This window comes from Myotis lucifugus, unplaced genomic scaffold (assembly GCF_000147115.1).
Source record: "Myotis lucifugus unplaced genomic scaffold, Myoluc2.0 scaffold_6, whole genome shotgun sequence".
Taxonomy (NCBI): Eukaryota; Metazoa; Chordata; class Mammalia; order Chiroptera; family Vespertilionidae; genus Myotis; species Myotis lucifugus.
The window spans coordinates 7,071,917-7,091,688 of record NW_005871054.1 but is presented as its reverse complement, the minus strand read 5'-3'; the positions used below and the strand labels follow the sequence as shown (position 1 = coordinate 7,091,688).

At 34.4% G+C, this 19,772-nt stretch overlaps 1 protein-coding gene across 2 annotated transcripts in view; it reads right to left on the bottom strand.

The window, feature by feature from the left end:
* The window catches only part of CCDC88A (coiled-coil domain containing 88A), a 105,314-nt gene that overhangs the window by 54,965 nt on the left and 30,577 nt on the right, over positions 1-19,772 (bottom strand). For both annotated transcript variants that reach the window (XM_006083327.3, XM_014447194.2), the window contains exons 4-8: positions 18,829-18,898; positions 16,635-16,693; positions 11,352-11,435; positions 9,419-9,559; positions 4,108-4,280 (exon numbers count right to left, since the gene is read on the bottom strand). In XM_006083327.3, coding sequence (XP_006083389.1) covers positions 4,108-4,280; positions 9,419-9,559; positions 11,352-11,435; positions 16,635-16,693; positions 18,829-18,898 — 527 coding nt within the window. The remainder of the gene's footprint in view (positions 1-4,107; positions 4,281-9,418; positions 9,560-11,351; positions 11,436-16,634; positions 16,694-18,828; positions 18,899-19,772) is intronic.

The window sequence follows — 19,772 nt, the reverse complement described above, 5'->3', positions numbered from 1 at the left end:
TACTTTTTTGCTTTTGTGTACAGTTCTTCCCTACCTAGAGAATATATACTCATCTGCATATTACTTTCTCATTCTTTTAGCATTATCTCATTTTTTACATTTAGCTCTTTAATCCAGTGGTCGCCAACCAGTGGTCCGTGAGGTCTGCAAGGTTGGTGACCGCTGCTTTAATCCATGTGGAATTCACTTTGGTGTATGTGAGGTATAAATTTAAATAAATTTTCCTAAACAGTTATCCAGGAGTTCAAATATTTGTGCACCCATTTGACCACTATATTTATAGCAATAAGGTTTTCCATCCACACATCCCCACTAACACTGGTTTTCATAGAGTCAATTACATCTTTATTCCCAAATCCAGTGGATTATTTTCAGATCTCTCTGAAAAATTTAGTAGCGTTAACTCCATTGTTCTTGACAATCTCTCCACTGGCTTCCATGACTTCACACTCAGGTTTTTCTACTTTACTGACTCTTTTGCTGATTTCATGTTTTGGGCCTTTTAGCTAACAATTGTCAAGCTCTCATTACCTGTGCTAGGCATTTTTGCTAAGCACTTCTCACTTTGCTAAGCACTTAATCCTTACAAGAGCCTTCTAAGAAGTAATAGCACTGATAGCAGCTCACATTTAGTGAGCACTTACTAGTAATACTGGACACTGTTCACTTTACGTATTTACCTCACATAACAATCTGACGATAGGCAGAAGTATTCCTAGTTATTAGGCTACGAAACCAAGCAGCCTTAAAGAGGTTAACTTGGTCAGCCCTAACCGGTTTAGCTCAGTGGATAGAGCGTCAGCCTGCGGACTGAAGGGTCCCAGGTTAGATTCCAGTCAAGGGCATGTACCTTGGTTGCGGGCACATCCCCAGTAGGGAGTGTGCAGGAGGCAGCTGATCGATGTTTCTAACTCTCTATCCCTCTCCCTTCCTCTCTATAAAAAATCAATAAAATATATTTTTTTAAAAAAGAGGTTAACTTGGTCAGAGTGACTCAGTTAAGAAGTGTTGAGCCAGGAGTGACACTCAGGCAGAATGTATCAAAAGCTCATGAGTTTGGCCCTAGTCGGTCTAGTCTGGCTTGATGGACAGAGCGTCGGTCTGTGGACTGAAGGGTCCCAGGTTCAATTCTGAACAAGGGCACATGCTGGGGCTGTGGGCTCGATCCCCAGTTGGGGGCATGCAGGAGGCAGCCAATCAATGATTCTCATCATTCATGTTTCTATCTCTCTCCCTCTCCCTTCCTCTCTCTGAAATCAATAAAAATATTTTTTTTAAAGTTTATCTCATAACTCAATTTAAAAGTGAGCAAAGTATCTAAATAGACATTTCTCTAAGAAGATATACAAATGGCAAATTAGTACAGAAAAAGATGCTCACCATCATTAGTCATCAGGGAAATGCAACTCAAACCCACAATGAGATATCACTTCATACCCACTAGGATAGCTATAATCAAAAGGTGTTAAATGAGTATAGGTGAGGATATGGAGAAATTGCTGGTAGGAATACAAAATGGTGCAGCCAAATAGTTTAACAGTTCCTCAAAATGTTAAATATAGAACTACCATATGATCTAGCATTTCCACTTCTCAGTATATGCCCTAGAGAATTGAAAACATCATGTCCACACAAAAATGTGCACATGAATGTTCATAGGAGCATTATTCATAATAGCCAAAAATGTAAACAAGTCAAATGCCCATCAACTGATAAGTAACCAAGCATGGTATATATCCATCTAATGTTAATCATAAAAAGGATAAAACACTGATATATACTACAACATGGATCAACCTTGACAACATTGTGCTAGTGAAGAAGACAGTCACGAAATGCCATATAATGTACAATCCATTTATATGAAGTTTCCAGAATAGGCAAAACCATGGAAATAGAAAATATATTAGTGTTTGCCAAGAGTTGTCAAGGGCAAAGAGGTATTGGGACTGACTGCTAATGGGAATGGCCCTTCTCTTTGGGGTGACAAAAATGTCCTGAAATCAATGTGTGAGAGCTGTGCAACTCTATGAATATACTAAAAATTACTGAATTGTATACTTTAAAAGAAATTTTCTGATACATAAATTATATCTCAATAAAGTTATTTTTAAAAAGAATAATTTGTGTGACACAAAATCTCTGAAAACATGGGATTCATGAAGGCAGAAAAATTATTAAAGAAAGCTTTTGATAGTGTTAACTACTGCATAAAAATGTAATTTTTAAGGAAATTACTTCTTCCAGCCAAAATGCAAATAATACTTTTACTCTATATGTTAGTAAGTCAAAAGCAATTATATTATAATGTACCACCCATAAATATGTTATTAGTTAACTTGCATGTTCTCATTACAATTATTTATTTCCATTAGGTCTAAGGCCATCTGAACTATTTTTATCCATCCTGATTTTCATACTTCATCACTTTAGTAAAGATCTGTCCCAGCAAAAAGATGTAAAATAAATTTTAATAGAAGAAATCCACCAAGGAACACATTTTTAAGGACAACAAAGATATTAGATAGTATCTGATGAAATGCTAGTTTCTAGGAATACTTGCTATATATAGCATATTTATTTACTAATAAAAATTTTTTACATTTTCTAATCAGCATATGAAAGACCAAATCTTATCAATCTCTTTTAAGATGTTTGGAATTTTAGTAACTCCATGGCAAGTAAATTTTATTTAAAAATCAAATTCTAATTCTATAGTGCAAAATGTTAAATGAATTCACAGCCAGCATTGCAGTTCTAATTGCATGCTTTATCTAAAGACTGGAGAAGATGGTACTAAATTATATGGAACAAACTAGTGTTCACTGTTTAGGCTATCCATTAACTGCCAGTCAAACTAATAACAGCAATCGCTTCCCTAATTTTCCTGGTGCAGCTGTTTATAGAATATCCTGGGCGTGTTCACTGCAATAGATACATAATAATGCAGACATCCACAATGTAGGCTGTATTTATTTTTTTTCACATTTTTCTATAAACTGTGTATTTTTTCTACCTTGCATATTTAATCACTTTCTTAAACTAACTGCTTTAAACAATCAGTAAATAAACTTAATCGCTATATTGTGGCTTTAAATTTAAACCTATACTCTAAAGCCCAAATTCCAGGGAAGAAAACAACAAAAAGAAAAAGTCCAAATACAAAAATCCTTTGTTCTTTTTGAAGTGCAAAATAAAAAATCCCCAGCAGGGATTGGTCATGTCTTTACATGTGATTCACCAAGGAATGCCTATGTGACACATACTCACTTTTCTGTAATGTTCTTTGAAAGATAAATTTCACCAGCACCAACCAATCTGAATATTTACCACTGCTAAGTACATGAGTCAGGCATTTCAATTACTCAATGCAGAAGATACACAGACAAAATTATTTGTAAAACTGTATGTCAACAATTCAGTCTTTTATAACATTAATTTTATTTTTATATGTATATTTTATTGATTTTAGAGAGAGGGAGAGAGGGAGAGGGAGAGGGAGAGGGAGAGGGAGAGGGAGAGGGAGAGGGGAGAGAGAGAGAGAGAGAGAGAGAGAGAGAGAGAAAGATAGAAAGAAAGAGAGAGATGATTGGCACCTCCCTAACATGCCCCGACCAGGGATGGAATCCACAATTTGGGATGTGCCCTGACTGGAATGGACCCACCACCTTTCAGTGCACAGGATGATGCTCCAATTAACTGAACCACACAGGCCAGGGCTACAACATTAATTTTAAAAGAGCTAAACTTATTGATCTGTACCAGTGGTTGTCAATGTTTTGTATTTAAAGCATGTAAAAATAAAAATATTAAGGAGATCCCAATCTGCCAAGGAAGAACATTATTTTATAAAAGAAAGGGCATTTTAACACTAGATAAGTAGGGCATAAATCCAGAATCAAGGGCATCCTTTAAATTTTTAAGATTTAGCATTAAAAAAACCTAATGCTGGTCTCCTTATTTTTTTCATTTTGATAAAAACTAGTAAAAATTGTGACTCAGGCCAGAAAAAAAGAACTACTATCTATATGCCATAAGCCTAAAAATATTGTCTAGGTTACCTTTCAAACATATAAATTCAATGAAGCTTGAAAATTGGCAACTTACAATTCCTGCCTCAGCCTTCTTATCTTGGCCTTAGCATCTGCCAGTTCCACTGACAGATGTTGTCGACTTTCTGTCCGCTTCATGCCTGGAGAACCACAGGGTGACTGTGCAGATGAAGACGCATGGGGTAGAAAATGAAGACCATCCCGTTCTTCAGAGAGTTCTATGATGGTCTAAGGAAATGTGGAAATGAACACAGAATCACTTTTAGTATTTTACATATCAAAGACCTAAATACATTAACACTATTCACTGTCTCTAAGTACTATACTATAATATCAAAACAATTCATTGATAAAAAAACTTAACTGTCATATTTAGTTGTCATTTTTAAAAGTTTGAATCAGTAGGTCATGGACAAGCTATTAGTAATAGTAGAAGATAATAGTAGAAGACGACAATACTCTTTTCCATTTTTAGTTTAACAAAAGAAATCAATTATAGTAAAATAACTCGACCAGATGGCAACTGCCAGAAAGGCATAAAAGACATTGACGTAGGAAAGAAATTAACCCAAGAATGATATATCTACAACTGTGCTGTCAAATATGGTAGTCAGCAGCACAAGTGGCTATTGAAGTACAAATTTAAAAAATTAAAAATACAGTTCATTAGTCACACTAGTCACATTTCAAGTACACAACAGCCATATGTAGCTAATGGTTATTATAATGGACTAGAGGCCCATTGCAGGAAGATTCCTGCAAGAATAGGGCTTCCTGCGGCTGGAGCAAAGCAGAGAAGGGAGCAAAACCCGCCGAGGCAGGCTTCGCTCCCGCCTCCGCCGCCCTGCTTGCTTCCCTCCCGCCCTGCTTGCTTTTCCGCAGCTTCACTCCATTCTGTAGCACTTGGCTTCCTTCTATGTTGTCTTCACTCCCTGCGTGCGTATGCAAATTAACCGCCATCTTCATTGGGTTAATTTGCATACCCATATGATTGGCTGGTGGTGTAGCGGAGTGACACCAATTTGCATGTTTCTTTTATTAGTGTAGATAGTGCAGAAATATAATCTTGCCATCATTACAGAATTGGACAATGCTCTAGAATTGTAAACAGGGATCTCAGAGAGACCTACCAGAATCTCAGAGGTCTCATTGAGTCCCTTAATTCTGCAAAGTAACTGAGGCACAGAGATTGACTTGTCCATAATCACACAATTAGCTAGTAGCAATGCCAAGACTCCAAGCCAGTTTCAACTCTATATCTTACACTCTCTCTTACAATAGTTCCAATCTGCTTCCCGTCTCAATGCTTCTTTCCCTAATCACTTTCTCTAGAAACTCTCTATAAAACACAAATCTCCTTCTGGTTATCCTAAATCTGGACTTTAAGGGCTTTCTAATCTACATGTACCTCACTCAGTCATGTTCATCCATTCCCCTAATTTTCCTTTTATTGGAAAATTCTCTTATTCTACCAATTTCTCAGCCTTTTTTTCAAACTTCTTTGGCAAATAGACTGTCCTATATCAGACAGAATGGGTGGGATTACCACCAGAATGGGGGGGATTACCACCTCAGGACCATGAGATCACCATCCTCACTTAGTTTCTCATTACCAAGTCTTACACCACCCTCACTAAATCATTATTTTTCCTCTTCTTTTATTTTTTTAAACCACACACGGAATTCATTTCCTTATCCTTGAGATATATTTCAGCACCTGAATGAAGGTCTATCCAACTATCGCTTTCACAGATTCTAGTTTGTCTATTGATAAACCACAGAATGTGACTTCCCAAGTTCTTTTCTCTCTACAACTCCTCATCCATTCCCAATTTGGTACCTACAGGCTTCTACAGTGAAGGCACCATTCCTCTTTTGTGCCATGATTCCTTAACTATCATTACTCCCATATCACCATACCTATGCCTGAACCTTTAATCATTCAACTCCCCCCTTTTATCCAGTCAAACAAATTTTTTCTGCCTACTCTAGAGTTCTTAATCAGCCTGGAGCTACAATTAGGTCCGTAAATGTCACCCTTACTTTCTAATTTAACACTACCATGCCATCTTTGGCTATGGCTCACTCTTTTGGCGGGGGAAAGGGGAAATATTTATAGAACTTCTAACTAGAGATTTTCCAACAAGATCTCATCCAATACTATAATTTGTAATATAAGTATTATGTCTATTTTAGATTAAATAACTTAACCAAAGTCACACATCTAATAATATATATAAAAGGAATTCAATTTCAAATCTGACTCTAACACTATGTTATTTTCCTTACCTACCATCATTTTTTTTTTCATTCCTGCTCCAAGGTAATAAAGAACTCAAGAGAAAAACAACAAATACACAGCCCAACTACAGGTCTATTTTCAATTAAGCTCTTTCCAATGACCATCCATCCTTTTATGGAAAATCTGATTTCCTGGCAAATTTCCCCATAATGGCTATTATAAATATAATCCCCTTTCTTTACTTACGCCTTCAACTGCAAACAGCTATCATTACTTCCAAAAAATGACCTCTCCTCCAACTTGTCTAAGAAACAAAACCACTTGAGATTAAAGCCTCCACTTTTACATATCTCTTGCTCCCTACACATAGTCCTTATTTCTATAACATTTTCAATTGGCTTTTTTCTTTGTTCTTCAAAGGTATACATACAAGTCTCTTCTATATAGGAAAAAAAAATCACATTTCTCTCTTACTACTCTTCTATTTCTCTTTCAATGGTATTTTTTGAAAATAGTTTATATGTTCATTGACAATAATTCATCCTATCCACTCATCCAGTGTGTCTAGCCCAACTTCCCTGTCACTGTGCATAGCGTCATTAATCTCCATAGTAGCCCAGGCTCAATTTTCACTGAGTCAATTTTTATTGGTTAATTTTCTTTCTGTCTCAATTATCTGTAATTTTGTCTCCTAACATCTCCTGACTCTAACCTGTACACAGTGTTTAATAAATATTTGTTTCATGCACAAATAAATTAGAACTTAAATGTTACCTTTTATTTTTCATTTGCAATGTATTTTTTTCCAGTAAACCAAATAATCTTTCTTATACCTCCTTTATATCTCTGATCATATCCAGCATAGTAATGAGCTGCTCAAACATATTATAACTGAGTAATTGATAAAATGGAGAACTCAAGAAAAGTACTGGAGACACATACTACAACTGAACTAAAAAGATGGTGAAATGGAGATATCAAGAGCTTCCAGATGCCAATGCACAGAGCACAAAAGAACTATGGGCCGAAAAAATATTTTTAAAAAGGAAAGAAAGAAACTTGTTACTAAGAACTAAGAGCATCTAGAGGTATTTTCCATTGAAGACTATGTAAACACTTTGACTTTTCTCTAATGATGGTAGTTTCTTGAGCTGAAGGCCTCTGGACATTTTCCCAAAAATCTGACAGGAAATGTCATTAAAGCATAACTTTCATTAAATAAGTCTTCTCTGATCCTTCAGATCCTAGACATTCCACGAGCAGCTGCAAGTAATATCTTCTTTCTTTAAATTCCTATAGTGTTTAGGTACATGTCTCTTTTTGGTATTTATAACTTTCAATGTTATCTTTTGGTATTTATAACTTTCAAAATTATCTTTTCTAATTAGTCCTGATGACCCAAATTAAAATTCTCCCTTTCCCCGCTCCCCCAAGAGAACTGAATCAGCTAGCAACTTGTTTCCTGAATACTATAGACAGGAGAATAAGACTGATTCTTTTTTCCTTGTTAGAAAAACAAATTCAAAAAAAATGCTCAATCAGGCAAGTTTTAAAAAGGCTTTTCAAATAATCTATAGTGTTTATTATTCCTTTTAGTTTTAACACAGACAACGTAATGACAAGTATTTTGTTCACATTTTTCCAAAATAATGTACTGCTTCATACCATATTAATCAGTTCGTGTAAGGGAGATTAATTTATCAGTCATATGAAACCAAAGTATAGATATTAAAAAAAAATTTAATTTCAGAGAGAGGAAGGAAGGAGAGAGAGATAGAAACATGAATGATGAGAATCATTGACTGGCTGCCTCCTGCATGCCCCTTACCAGGGATTGAGCCCGGGCATGTGCCCTGACAGGGAATCAATCCGCAACCTCCTGGTTCATAGGTTGATACTCAACCACTGAGCCACACTGGCTGGGCCAAAGTATAGATTTTTAGAAGTAATTTCTCAGAAGTTGGAGGACACCTTAACAAAATATCTTTAATATCTTGAAATACAAAGGGATGGTCTAGCAATGAATAAAGTGATGAAAAGATACTAATATAAAAAAAGGTACAGCATGTGGTTCAAAAATCAGATTGAAAATGAAACAAAATTCAGGATAAGTTTGATATATACTAGAGATTTTTTCAATTTACTCTTTTCTTTCTTTGGTCTCACTGTATTAGCTTTTTAAAAATTTTAATTATTGCTCTAAAATATTTATTTCCTATATTGTCTTCTTTAATGACTGAAGAAAAACTGAAAATTCTCATCAGAACTGAATATACTCTAAAGAGACATGAAAGTTTTGTTCATAAAAATAAATCTTTAGGAATTTTTTCTGTATAGTCTTTTATTTGTCCCAAGAGTAATCAAATTCTGTATAAATCAGCTCAAAACTGTCTCCATGTAAATGGAACAAATGATCAAAGCTATACATTCTCCTGAATGGCACAGTACTTTGGTCTGATACTCAGAAAATATTACTCACCACCACATGCACTGAAGTCTAGACTCCTCTAAAAATTACAAGCTGTTTTCAGAGAGTGCAGGCAAAAAATTCTGGAGCAATTTTTCCTCTTTTTAAAAAGCAAAGTACTGTCTTAAACAAGTTTATAATAATTCTCTTTTTTTTAAATCACACCTCATTATACTGACTACAAAAATTTGAGAACTTTTGTGGGACATTTTATACAAAACACCTGTTATTCTCCTTTTATTAACACTTATTTTTCCAACCTCACATGGTAATAAAACTAAAAATTATCCTTAAGTAAATTCTTATGCTTCAAGGCAATGATTTTTCCACTTACATCAACGATATTTTCAGTTTCACACTTTTGTACTGTTGCCGAGCTATAGGGATGACTTAAGAAAACACATAGGAAAAAAATCAGAATAATAATTTAAAAGGAAAGGAAGAAAGAAACCCTGATTGTAATCTGTTTACTAGTTTACTGTTTAAATTTGTCTCATCTGGGGCCCGTATGACCTTTCTGGTTCCTATGTCGCACAAAAAAAAAAGCATACCGTATTTTAATAAATAAAGTATCAATTCTGAAGTGTTTCTAAATGCTATTTTTTCTCTTTTTTTGGAAATCAAACTTTGGTAATATACTGAAAGAAATTTACAAACCTCTGAATGTTCATCTCTCTCATCTATAAGTCTTTTTAGATGCAACACCATATTTTTCAAGAGTGGTTCTATTTCCTCCTGAGACATATCAGTCACTTCCATCCATTGCAAATCAAACACATTTTCCTGATTATGGGTTACCTTTAGAAAAACAACCAAATACATAACTTTTAAAATGGCTAATAGTTAAAATCTATTTCATTTTAGCAAAATATTAGCTCAAATATTATGTCCCATATAATAAAAATATAAAAAGCAAATATGATGTTTAAAAAAACATTTAAAAGTAATGAATGATGAAAAAGCTACTACTAAAAATTATTTTTAAAAACATTACTTTTTAAATATAAATTTTTAAATAAATTTCTATTTCTTTTCCAATTAAAAAAATAAGATATTTCATTCAGCCCTAACCGGTTTGGCTCAGTGGATAGAGCATCTGCCTGCAGACTGAAGGGTCCCAGGTTCGATTCCGGTCAAGGGCATATACCTTGGTTGCGGGCATATCCCCAGTAGGGGGTGTGCAGGAGGCAGCTGATCGATGTTTCTCTCTCATCGATGTTTCTAACTCTCTATACCTCTCCCTTCTCTGTAAAAAATCAATAAAGATATTTTTTTTAAAAAAGATATTTCATTCAAAGCATTCTTAAAGGAAGGTAATATTGATGTCTGACAACTGCTTTAACAAAATCAATTTAACTTTTTATTAGATAATACTAAATGTACTGTACATTAATCTAAAAGTAAAAGTTTTTTATAATATAGGATATATGTTCTTGTATTTTTATACTTGAAAAGCTAATTCGTTATAGATTCTGAAGATGACACCATTACAGAACCTAAGGAGAAAAGAACTCCCAGTATAAAGATTTTAAAAAAAATGAAAGTTATATAAGTAAAATACTTAGTTCTTGCTTTTCTTTTCTCACCATGATTCTGATATTTTGCTTTAACTTTCGCAATAAGCAGCAAAAATAACATTTTCAAGAATGGTGGCAAATTTAGTGACTTGCAACAATTAGCATTTATCCAAAATAAGATACAAGCCACAGAGCTAGCATAAACAAACAAATACATATAAGGAAAAACTACCAATAAAACTATACTTTATAAAGTTTTACTATGCATACTGTTGATACTGACAAGAAAGCTGGGATCTCTGAATGTTAAATAAGAGGAAAGATGACATATGGGAAACACAGTTATTTAAATACATAATATTTTAAACACTACCAATTTTCACTATTTAAAAATTCTCTCCTTTCCCTTTCCCTTAGTTCTCTTTCAAACCAGCATGCAAAATTTAGCATGCTCTAATTCTAAAAAGTCTTGTAAAGTATACATAATTAAAGGACCAATTCTAGATAAATGCAGAAACAGCAGCTTTTAAAAGCATTCTTAACAAATAAATATGTAACTTCAATTACCTGACATTGCACAATATGTACTAGACAATATATACTAGATTTAAGTTTTTATAAAGATATTACAAATCAACGTTTATAATTCAAATAATATTTTCAATAAAAATTACGCTGTCCATTCATCCAAAGAAAAATCACTGAATGACAAAATACTAGTTATCATCTTACCTCACTTCAGTTTTGAATTACATGCAATGACCCACTTTCTGCTGCTTCCATTTACTATACTATTTATTCTGTGCTATATATAAAAGACATATACTTCATTCCTCAAATAACATTTTTGTCTATGTCTCTCTGTATAAACACAATAGTACATTTATGATTAGCACTATACCACATATAAGATGACTGCTTCATTTAAGAAACTGTCTCTAAAGAGAAGATGGCAATTTGTCTAAAAGCAGGGTTCATGTATATTTGACCTTGATTTGCTCTTGCTTATCCTATGATTTTGGGAGATATATGAACACACCAGAGCTTCATAAAAACTGTACACAGGTTATTACCTCTTGAATATGTGCTGCAACTGCTGCTTTTGTATCAAAATCTAAACCTTGAATTCTTTCAATAAATTCTTCTTTCTTCTGACACTAAAATAAATGAATAAAATGATCATTTATACTTTATAGGGTATAGTACTTAATATGTTGTAAATAACTGAAAACTCATCAGGGTAAAACTCTTGGCTATGTTTTGAACAGTACAATGAGGGTTTTGTTTTGTTTTGCATTTAAATGGTCTCTTTAATATGCTTACCTAATAAAAAGATAACAATTTAGAAGTATTTATTGAAAAGGCAAGGCATTGAAAATCCATACTATTTTTATGCCTCAAAGTTCTAAAGTGGGAAACCATTACACAACCCATCTGAGGTCAGTACAATATTATTATGCTAACTTTACAAACAGAGAAGTAAAGAATCAAGAACTTGTTTCAGGGAGGATAAGTTACTTGCCAAAAAACACAGTGAGTCAGTGGCAGAATTCGGAATACAGCCAAAATGCTCAGTCAGTCTTTGGCTATCATCAAACAACACAGCCTTTCTTCTTGGGGAAAAAATTGTAAGCAATTTTTACCTCAAGCTTACAATTCATTCTCACATCTTTAGCCTATCAATCTAAGAAACCTACTTTTGTATACCAGTTCAACATTTATAAGGTAATACAAAAAACATTTGACTTATTTATAACAAAGTGACTAGGGGCAAAATTTAAGAATGTATATACAAGTACACAAGTGTCAAGTGGAATAAAGGCAGCATTTGTGTAACATTTTAAAGACATTATATAAATTAAAGATATTAAAATGCAAACTCAAACTTTTTCTTTCTAAACAGTATTAAATAGCAGTTTAACATGCACCTTAATCTCTGCGTCCCTTCTACATCTCTTATACTGCACTCCAACTGCCAGCGTAACTGTATTCCTCCAGCTACCAAATGAGAAGTGCATACAAAATAACCAGCACTGCCTTGTCTAGCCCAGTGGCATCTCCTGGGCCAATTACTGAACACCAGTGAAGACTATATACTCACAAAGAGAAAATCAACTCTTTGATCATTAAGAAACTTAGCAAAATTCTGATTTATATTTATATATTTATTATATCAAATCATAATATTCTATTTCTATTGCCATACAATTTAACTTAAACACATTTCCATAATGCAGAAAGTTCTATTATTGTGTAAAAACAAAATTATTAGATGACATAATAATATTTAAAATTAAATGACCAGGAACATGCAATTCCTAGCTGTGACTAGAGAAGGAAGCCAAAATTTGGGATATAAAACAAAAATTTGTTTAAAAACAAGAAGTTTTATGTATAAGTAATATTTGACAGGCCTAGTAAGAACAATTAAGAATGACTTTGGACAGTACATTTGCAGCAAATATAAAATCACTTTTTATGTAGCATATATAAAATAAAATTTCAATTTAATGCTTTTGAAAATGTTAACTTATACATAGTTTCTGAGCTAATGAGCATATAAAATAGTGAGAGACTATAACTCACTAAAGGGACAGTCCCCCAATTCAACTGTCATATCTGTCTGCCTTCAATTTTTTTTTTTAATGAGAGAGAATCATGGATCGGCTGCCTCCTGCATGCCCCCTACTGGGGATGGAGCCCGCAACTCAGGCATGTGTCCTGATCGGGAATCTAACCTGGACCTCCTGGTTCATAGGTCAAAGCTCTACCACTGAGCCACGCCAGCCCTGCTGTCTGCCTTCAATTTAAACTAAACAGAAACTCTTTCCTTCCTAAGCCCTAAAGCCGCTGGTTCTTTATTTACACTACCTTTAGGAGCTCAGCCCTTAACACAGTCATAACACAAATCAATGAGATTCTTCCTTTTCACTTAAAATATCCACAAAGTCTTAAGAATGCTGAAAATGCTTTATCAATAGGTTAGGCTTTCTTAAAGAATATAGAATGAATGTCATAGGATTTTGAAGGGCAGAAAAGAGAAAGATTATCAAAATGGAAAAGAGAATGAGAGAAGATTCAAACTCTGAAGTTAAATAATAAGACCAAATGTTTTATATCAGTGCTGTCCACACAGAAATCACTAGCTACACATGGCTACTAAGTATGGATGGACCTAGAGAAGAGACGGGAAATTTTTTTTTTTTGCCAAGGGCCATGTGGACATTTATAACATCATTCGTGGGTCATACAAAATTATCAACTTGAAAACTAGCCTGCTATATTTGGTCAAACATTTAATTAACTCACCCCCAATGCCTTGGCAGGGCTAGACCAAATGATTTCTCGGCCTTATAGGGCCCTCGGGCCAGACGTTCCCACCCCTGACATAGAGGGTATTATGCTAAGTGAAATAAGTCAGACAGAGAAAGACAAATACCAAATAACTTCACTTACATTTGGAATCTAAAGAACATATAAACAAACAAATAAAACAGAAACAGACTCATAGAAACAGAAAATAGACTGATGGTTGCCAGAGGAAATGAGGGTTGCGGGACTGGGTGAAAAAGGTAAAAGGATTGAGAACAGATATGTAGTTACAAAGTAGTATACAGTACAGCATAGGGACTATAGTCAATAACATTGTAATAACTATGTATGGTGCCAGGTGGATATTGGAAATATCAGGGAGAATACTTTGTAAAGTATATTATTGCCTAACCACAATGTTGTACAAAATACAAAATTAAAAAATAACAATATTGAATGTAAACTATAATTAAAAAACTTTTAAAAATTAATAAAAGAAAATAACACCCTCTATTTTCTAGCTTACTTTACAATATCATACTGATGCATATTTATAATTACTTTTACACAACTTTCCCATTCTGTGCCTTCTCTTATGCCTTAATCTCCTCAACTATTCTTCCTCCCTATTCCAATGACTATTTGAAATAATATCTACCTTATAAACCCTTCCCAGATTATGTGAATCTAAAGTACAGGGAATCATAACCAGCTGATATATTAATAGGAAAAATTAAGAATACTTAGCATTGCTAGAAAATCCCGTTTTAATTGCATGTACATATTAAAAATGTACATATCTAATATGATAATTGGTGATTTCTAGCATGGCTTCATTAAGTAGTATTTTTGTTTGTTTGTTAAATATATTTTTATTGATTTCAGAGAGGGAGAAAGAGATAGAAACATCAATGATGAGAGAGAATCATGGATTGGCTGCCTCCTGCATGCCCTCTACTGGGGATGGGGCCCGAAACCCAGGCATGTGCCCTTGACCAGAATCGAACCTAGGACACTTCAGTCCACACTCTATCCACCGAGCCAAACCAGCTAGGGCAATTAAGTAGTTTTTTAAAAAACAGGCCCATTACATAGTTCTGCTTTACTTTAGTAATAAAGGAAAATGACATGAACATCAAATGTAAAAAAAGTCTTGGTAAATTTTTTTAGGAAACACTCAATGGGTTTAGTAACCTATGAAATGCTTTATTTATCTTAGTAAGAAAAAGGACCACTATTTCCATGGCATTCTTTTCATTTTCCAGTATCTGGGATACTATCATGTGAACTATAGAAAATAGTAAGGGAGGGGGAAGCAGCTTAGATTTTTATAATAGTCTTTTGTTGCCTTTACAGATGGTGATAATGATGGCTTCTTTTTTTTAAATATATTTTATTGATTTTTTACAGAGAGGAAGGGAGAGAGATAGAGAGTTAGAAACATCGATGAGAGAGAAACATCGATCAGCTGCCTCCTGCACATCTCCTACTGGGGATGTGCCCGCAACCCAGGTACATGCCTTTGACCGGAATCGAACCTGGGACCTTTCAGCCCGCAGGCCGACGCTCTATCCACTGAGCCAAACCGGTTTCGGCAATGATGGCTTCTTTAATATTTTAGGCTTTCCCTAAACTGTTCATTTTAAAAGTCCTTGGTTCTGCTCCATTGCTACTATCACTTTTAGTAACCAGCAATAACAACTAAATGGTAGCCAGAAGTAATAACCAAATGTATGGTGTCACTATGTTGTCCAAATGTATATAATATTCATCAATAGAGTTATTTTTAAAAGCAAATACAGTACACAAAGGCTGTATGTAAATAATTTAGAGCTGTTTCTAACTCAGAATCTGATGACCAAATTAGAACAGCAATGACTACAAACACTATATTTCATTTAATATGAAATCAATTATGAAGTAAACACCTGTACATTATACAGCATGAAACTTTAATAACATACATTGTATATACAGCCCCCAAGCAGTCAGCTCTAAAAGCCAACACTCTTTTGGGTATATTATTTCTAACATACGCGTGTAAAACATTATTAGTGGCCACATTATTGGTTTACCAACACTTCATTCAATAAAGAACTGAGATAGTTTACATTTACATTGTGCCCTGGCCAGGTAGCTCAGTTGGTTAGAGCATCGTCCTGATACACCAAAGGGTGTGGGTTCAATCTCTGGTCAGGGTACATACAAGAATCAACCAATGACTGTATAAATAAGTAAAACAACAAATTGATGTTTCTCTCTGTTTCTTCCAGGGTTTGTCTCTCTTCCTGTCTCTAAAATCAATAAATTTAAAGAAAAATTTAAAGTATCATTGTGATAAACCATCCAAATATTGGCTGATTAAAGGAAACATCAGACTGAAGTTGAATCTCAACTCTCTGGCCTACTAACAATATGACCTAAATCTAGAGCGACCACTTTTGTCTGGGGCAGTCCCAGTTTATACAAGCAGTGCCACTCTAATTGTTAATAGTACCCCTTTTTGACTCTCATAAGTGTTTTAATTTTGGGTAACTTAAATATCATCCTACATAAACTCCAATTCCCTTATCTGAAAAAGAGATATAAGAAAACCTATATAAGGTAATAGCTGCTATTATTATTAGTCATTGATTAAAAGGGCAATATAACAATAACCCAGACTCCTAAAACATTTTTCATAATTTCTGTCTCCTTTATATTGCCATTCTCACTTTTCTTCAGTAGCACACACACATGCATGCATTAATCATAAGGATGTTTTGAGAGAGGTTTTTAAAGGTATCTTTAAGGAAACTTGAAAAACTTGGGGCCCTTAGAAGCCTCAGAATAAAGAATAATGAAAGATTTTAGATCATATGACTATCTGGTAATATAACTAAAATTTGAAATAAAATAAGAGAATAACTCTTTTTCTTCAAAATCTAAAATCTCTAACACAAACTTTGAAAACCAATGGCCCATCCTGAAGTCTTTCAGAAACTAGAGCCTAAAAAAGCATAAAGAAGTTACCAAAATGAAATATGAAGAAATTTCAAACTTACCTGAACTGCACAACCCAGTAAAAGTAAAAGCAACTTTTTAACTTCTTCTGTGCCTTGTTCTAAAATAAAAACAATAACCGAGTATAACATTTTACATTAGTTCAATTCTCTTTCTTATATCGATAGAAGCAAGTCTATAGGTAATATTCACAACTTGACTAAAAGATTAAGAATGTAAATACAATGAAAAATTTTAAAAAACAGCTGTGTGTGTACAATGTGGTAATAGCAGGAGAAATGGACAAGGATCTCAATTTTGAGGAGCTACAGTATAGATAAAATAGGCTTCAAAGTTCTGTGCAATAAAGTATGCTAACTATAAATCCACTACTTTTCCATAAATGATTATACTACACCAGCATACTAAATTAAGAACTGTTGATATAGGGACATACCCCAAGATCAGCCAAAATGGTTCCCAACATATCAGGCTTCTTTTAGGCCAGTGGTTCTCAACCTTCCTAATGCCACGACCCTTTAATTACGCCGGCTACTCGTATGTGGGCATATCTGCATGTGGGCGGACCCGCCTGGAGACGAATAGAGGAGCGGTGTCTCAGTTCCTAAGACCATTGAAAATATGTGTTTTCCGATGGTCTTAGGCGACCCCTGTGAAAGGGTCGTTCGACCCCAAAGGGGTCGCGACCCACAGGTTGAGAACCACTATATTTAGGCCTATTATTGTTTTCTTTCTAAAATATCTTGTATGAGTCATCTACGAGTAAAATTTAAATGGCTTTACACTGTGTAGGTTCATGAGGATCAAAACCTTGTCAGTTACAGCAAAACTGGTAAAAATAAATGTATATAATGAGCTGGACAAAATTAATGGTCTGTAACAGAACTGAAGAACACATTTGCTATCCAATTCAACTGAGGTTTGCTTTAAACATTCAGCAGACAAAAAAAAGTCAATTCTTTGGACCAGAATTTCACCATCAGGCCAATCTGGTTTTTGATAAAGTACAATCTTCTTTTCAAACATTTCCTCCTACTCTCCATGAAACAGCCTACTTTCTTAAGCTACATTAATCACCTTTCCCCCAATATAAATACATACAAACTGCCTTAACTTCTGTTACTCTGCCTTCCTTCCCTTCCCCCTTGTCCCTCTACTTACTAATCACAATCCTAGGCACAGCTGTATGTAACACCTCTGTGTCGTCTTCTCTGACCTAATCATCAATGGTCCCAAACCTCACTAACCTGCCAACTTGAATAAGTAATAGCTCCATATTTTATGTCTTAACATTTTTACATATCTCTATTTTGTACCAATTCTTACATGATTTCCCAGTAATCTATATCTCTCAGCAAAACACAAGGTCCTGAAGAGCACAGACCATTTTCTTTATATTGTTGGTCCCTACTTGGTAGGCAATTACTAAATACATGTGGAAATAAAAATAATTCCTTTCTACATATAAAATATTTCTTCATTTTTTATTTGTATAGCCAAATATCCCAGAATATCACCCACATCTAACTGGTAGTTTCTTCAACAAAAACAGCTATGTGATTTTAGTTTTTATTTTGGTGGAGGTATGACTTGGAGAAAATAACTTTATTTGGGTTACATGCAGCCTGTTAGAAGAAGTCCATTGTTGAAATGGTTATGTAGTTGCTAATTTCAATTATTCAAAAATTAAAACTCTAAATATGTCACATTTAAAATCTAGTAAAGTACAGGAACTTTTGGAAAAAATAATTTAAATGATCTAAGAAACTGGTTCTCATCTTTCCATTCAGAAGTAATTTATATTTATAAATTACAGCATATCAATCAATAAAACCTTAGACTCAAACAACTGTGGCAATGGTACATAGTAGACATATAAAAAGAAACCTAAAAATTATGTCAAAAACACTTCTAAGGTTATGTTCCTTGAAGCCTACAGCTACATTATCTTCTATCCTTGTTTATGACACACTAAAACTTATCACAGAAAACTATCAATTCGGTATAGTAGAAAAAACATCAGACTTAGTGAAAATTTATGTCTGATCCCATCCACAACTTACAAATATTCTGAGTTTATTTTCTCTATATAAAATGGAATATTACCTCCAGCTTTCCCTATAGAGTCATGAAAAACTTGGTCTGTTGATGTAAATAAGCAAGATCTGGGTAAGCATTCTAGTATTACAAAAGGCAAAGACTTTATTATCACATTATGCTAAAGTTAACACTTACCACAAAAGGGGGTTTTGCCAATAATTAAGATATTTGGCAATGACATCATGATCAACTGCTGCAAAGTCTCCTATAAAAAGATATCCAAAGGTTGTTACATAGGAAATGCTGACTAGGTAATTACTCAACAAGCTATAACTTATAATTTGTACACTTCTCAGCACGTGTGCTATACTGCAATTAAAAGGCTTTTAAAAATATAAGTAAATGTTAAAAAATCATACACAAATAAAAAAATGTGAAAAAAATATATCTAAGGTTTTAAATCTTTTGTAACTTTAAGTTAATGAATTAAATAACTAAATTATAATATCAGGTAGACTTCAGTTATTAAAATATGTCAAGCACCCACAAAATAAGTGTCCTTAGCTCAACACCTACCTCAGGCTCAAGAGGATTTCTTTGGGAAAAGTTACTGGAGACCCTTGGCTTTTCCCTCTCGCCCCCCTCCCACCATGGGATAGAGAAGAGAGGTGTTTCCCCTTCACTTCATGCCTACTAAGAGGGTATTTAAAAGAACCGCTTTGAGAACTGGCATTTATTCCTTGAAGCTGGGAGAGACCCATTCCTGTGGAAAGTAGAAAGGCAAAACTGCAGCGGGAGATATCTGAATAATGTCTGCCAATTCTGAGCAAATTTTGATTTCTATCAATGATAGGGCGGAGATATAAGTCCCACAATTAGATGTGACAGGAGTGTAGGATCTGGACCTGTGGTCATTTTAAAAGGGATCCCATCCACATAGTCTTCTTGCTTTGGGCTAGTCTCTCTCAGCTGAAAGAGGCTGGAGGTGTAGTATTCAAAGCAGAGGCTGGGGTGGTAGTGTGAGTATAGGCACGGTCTATCAAGGGAGCAGCCATCAGGAATTCCTGGTAGGGAAAAGCTGAGTTACTTCCCCCCTCCCTTCACCCCTACCCAAGGATCCTACAAAAGATCTATTCAGC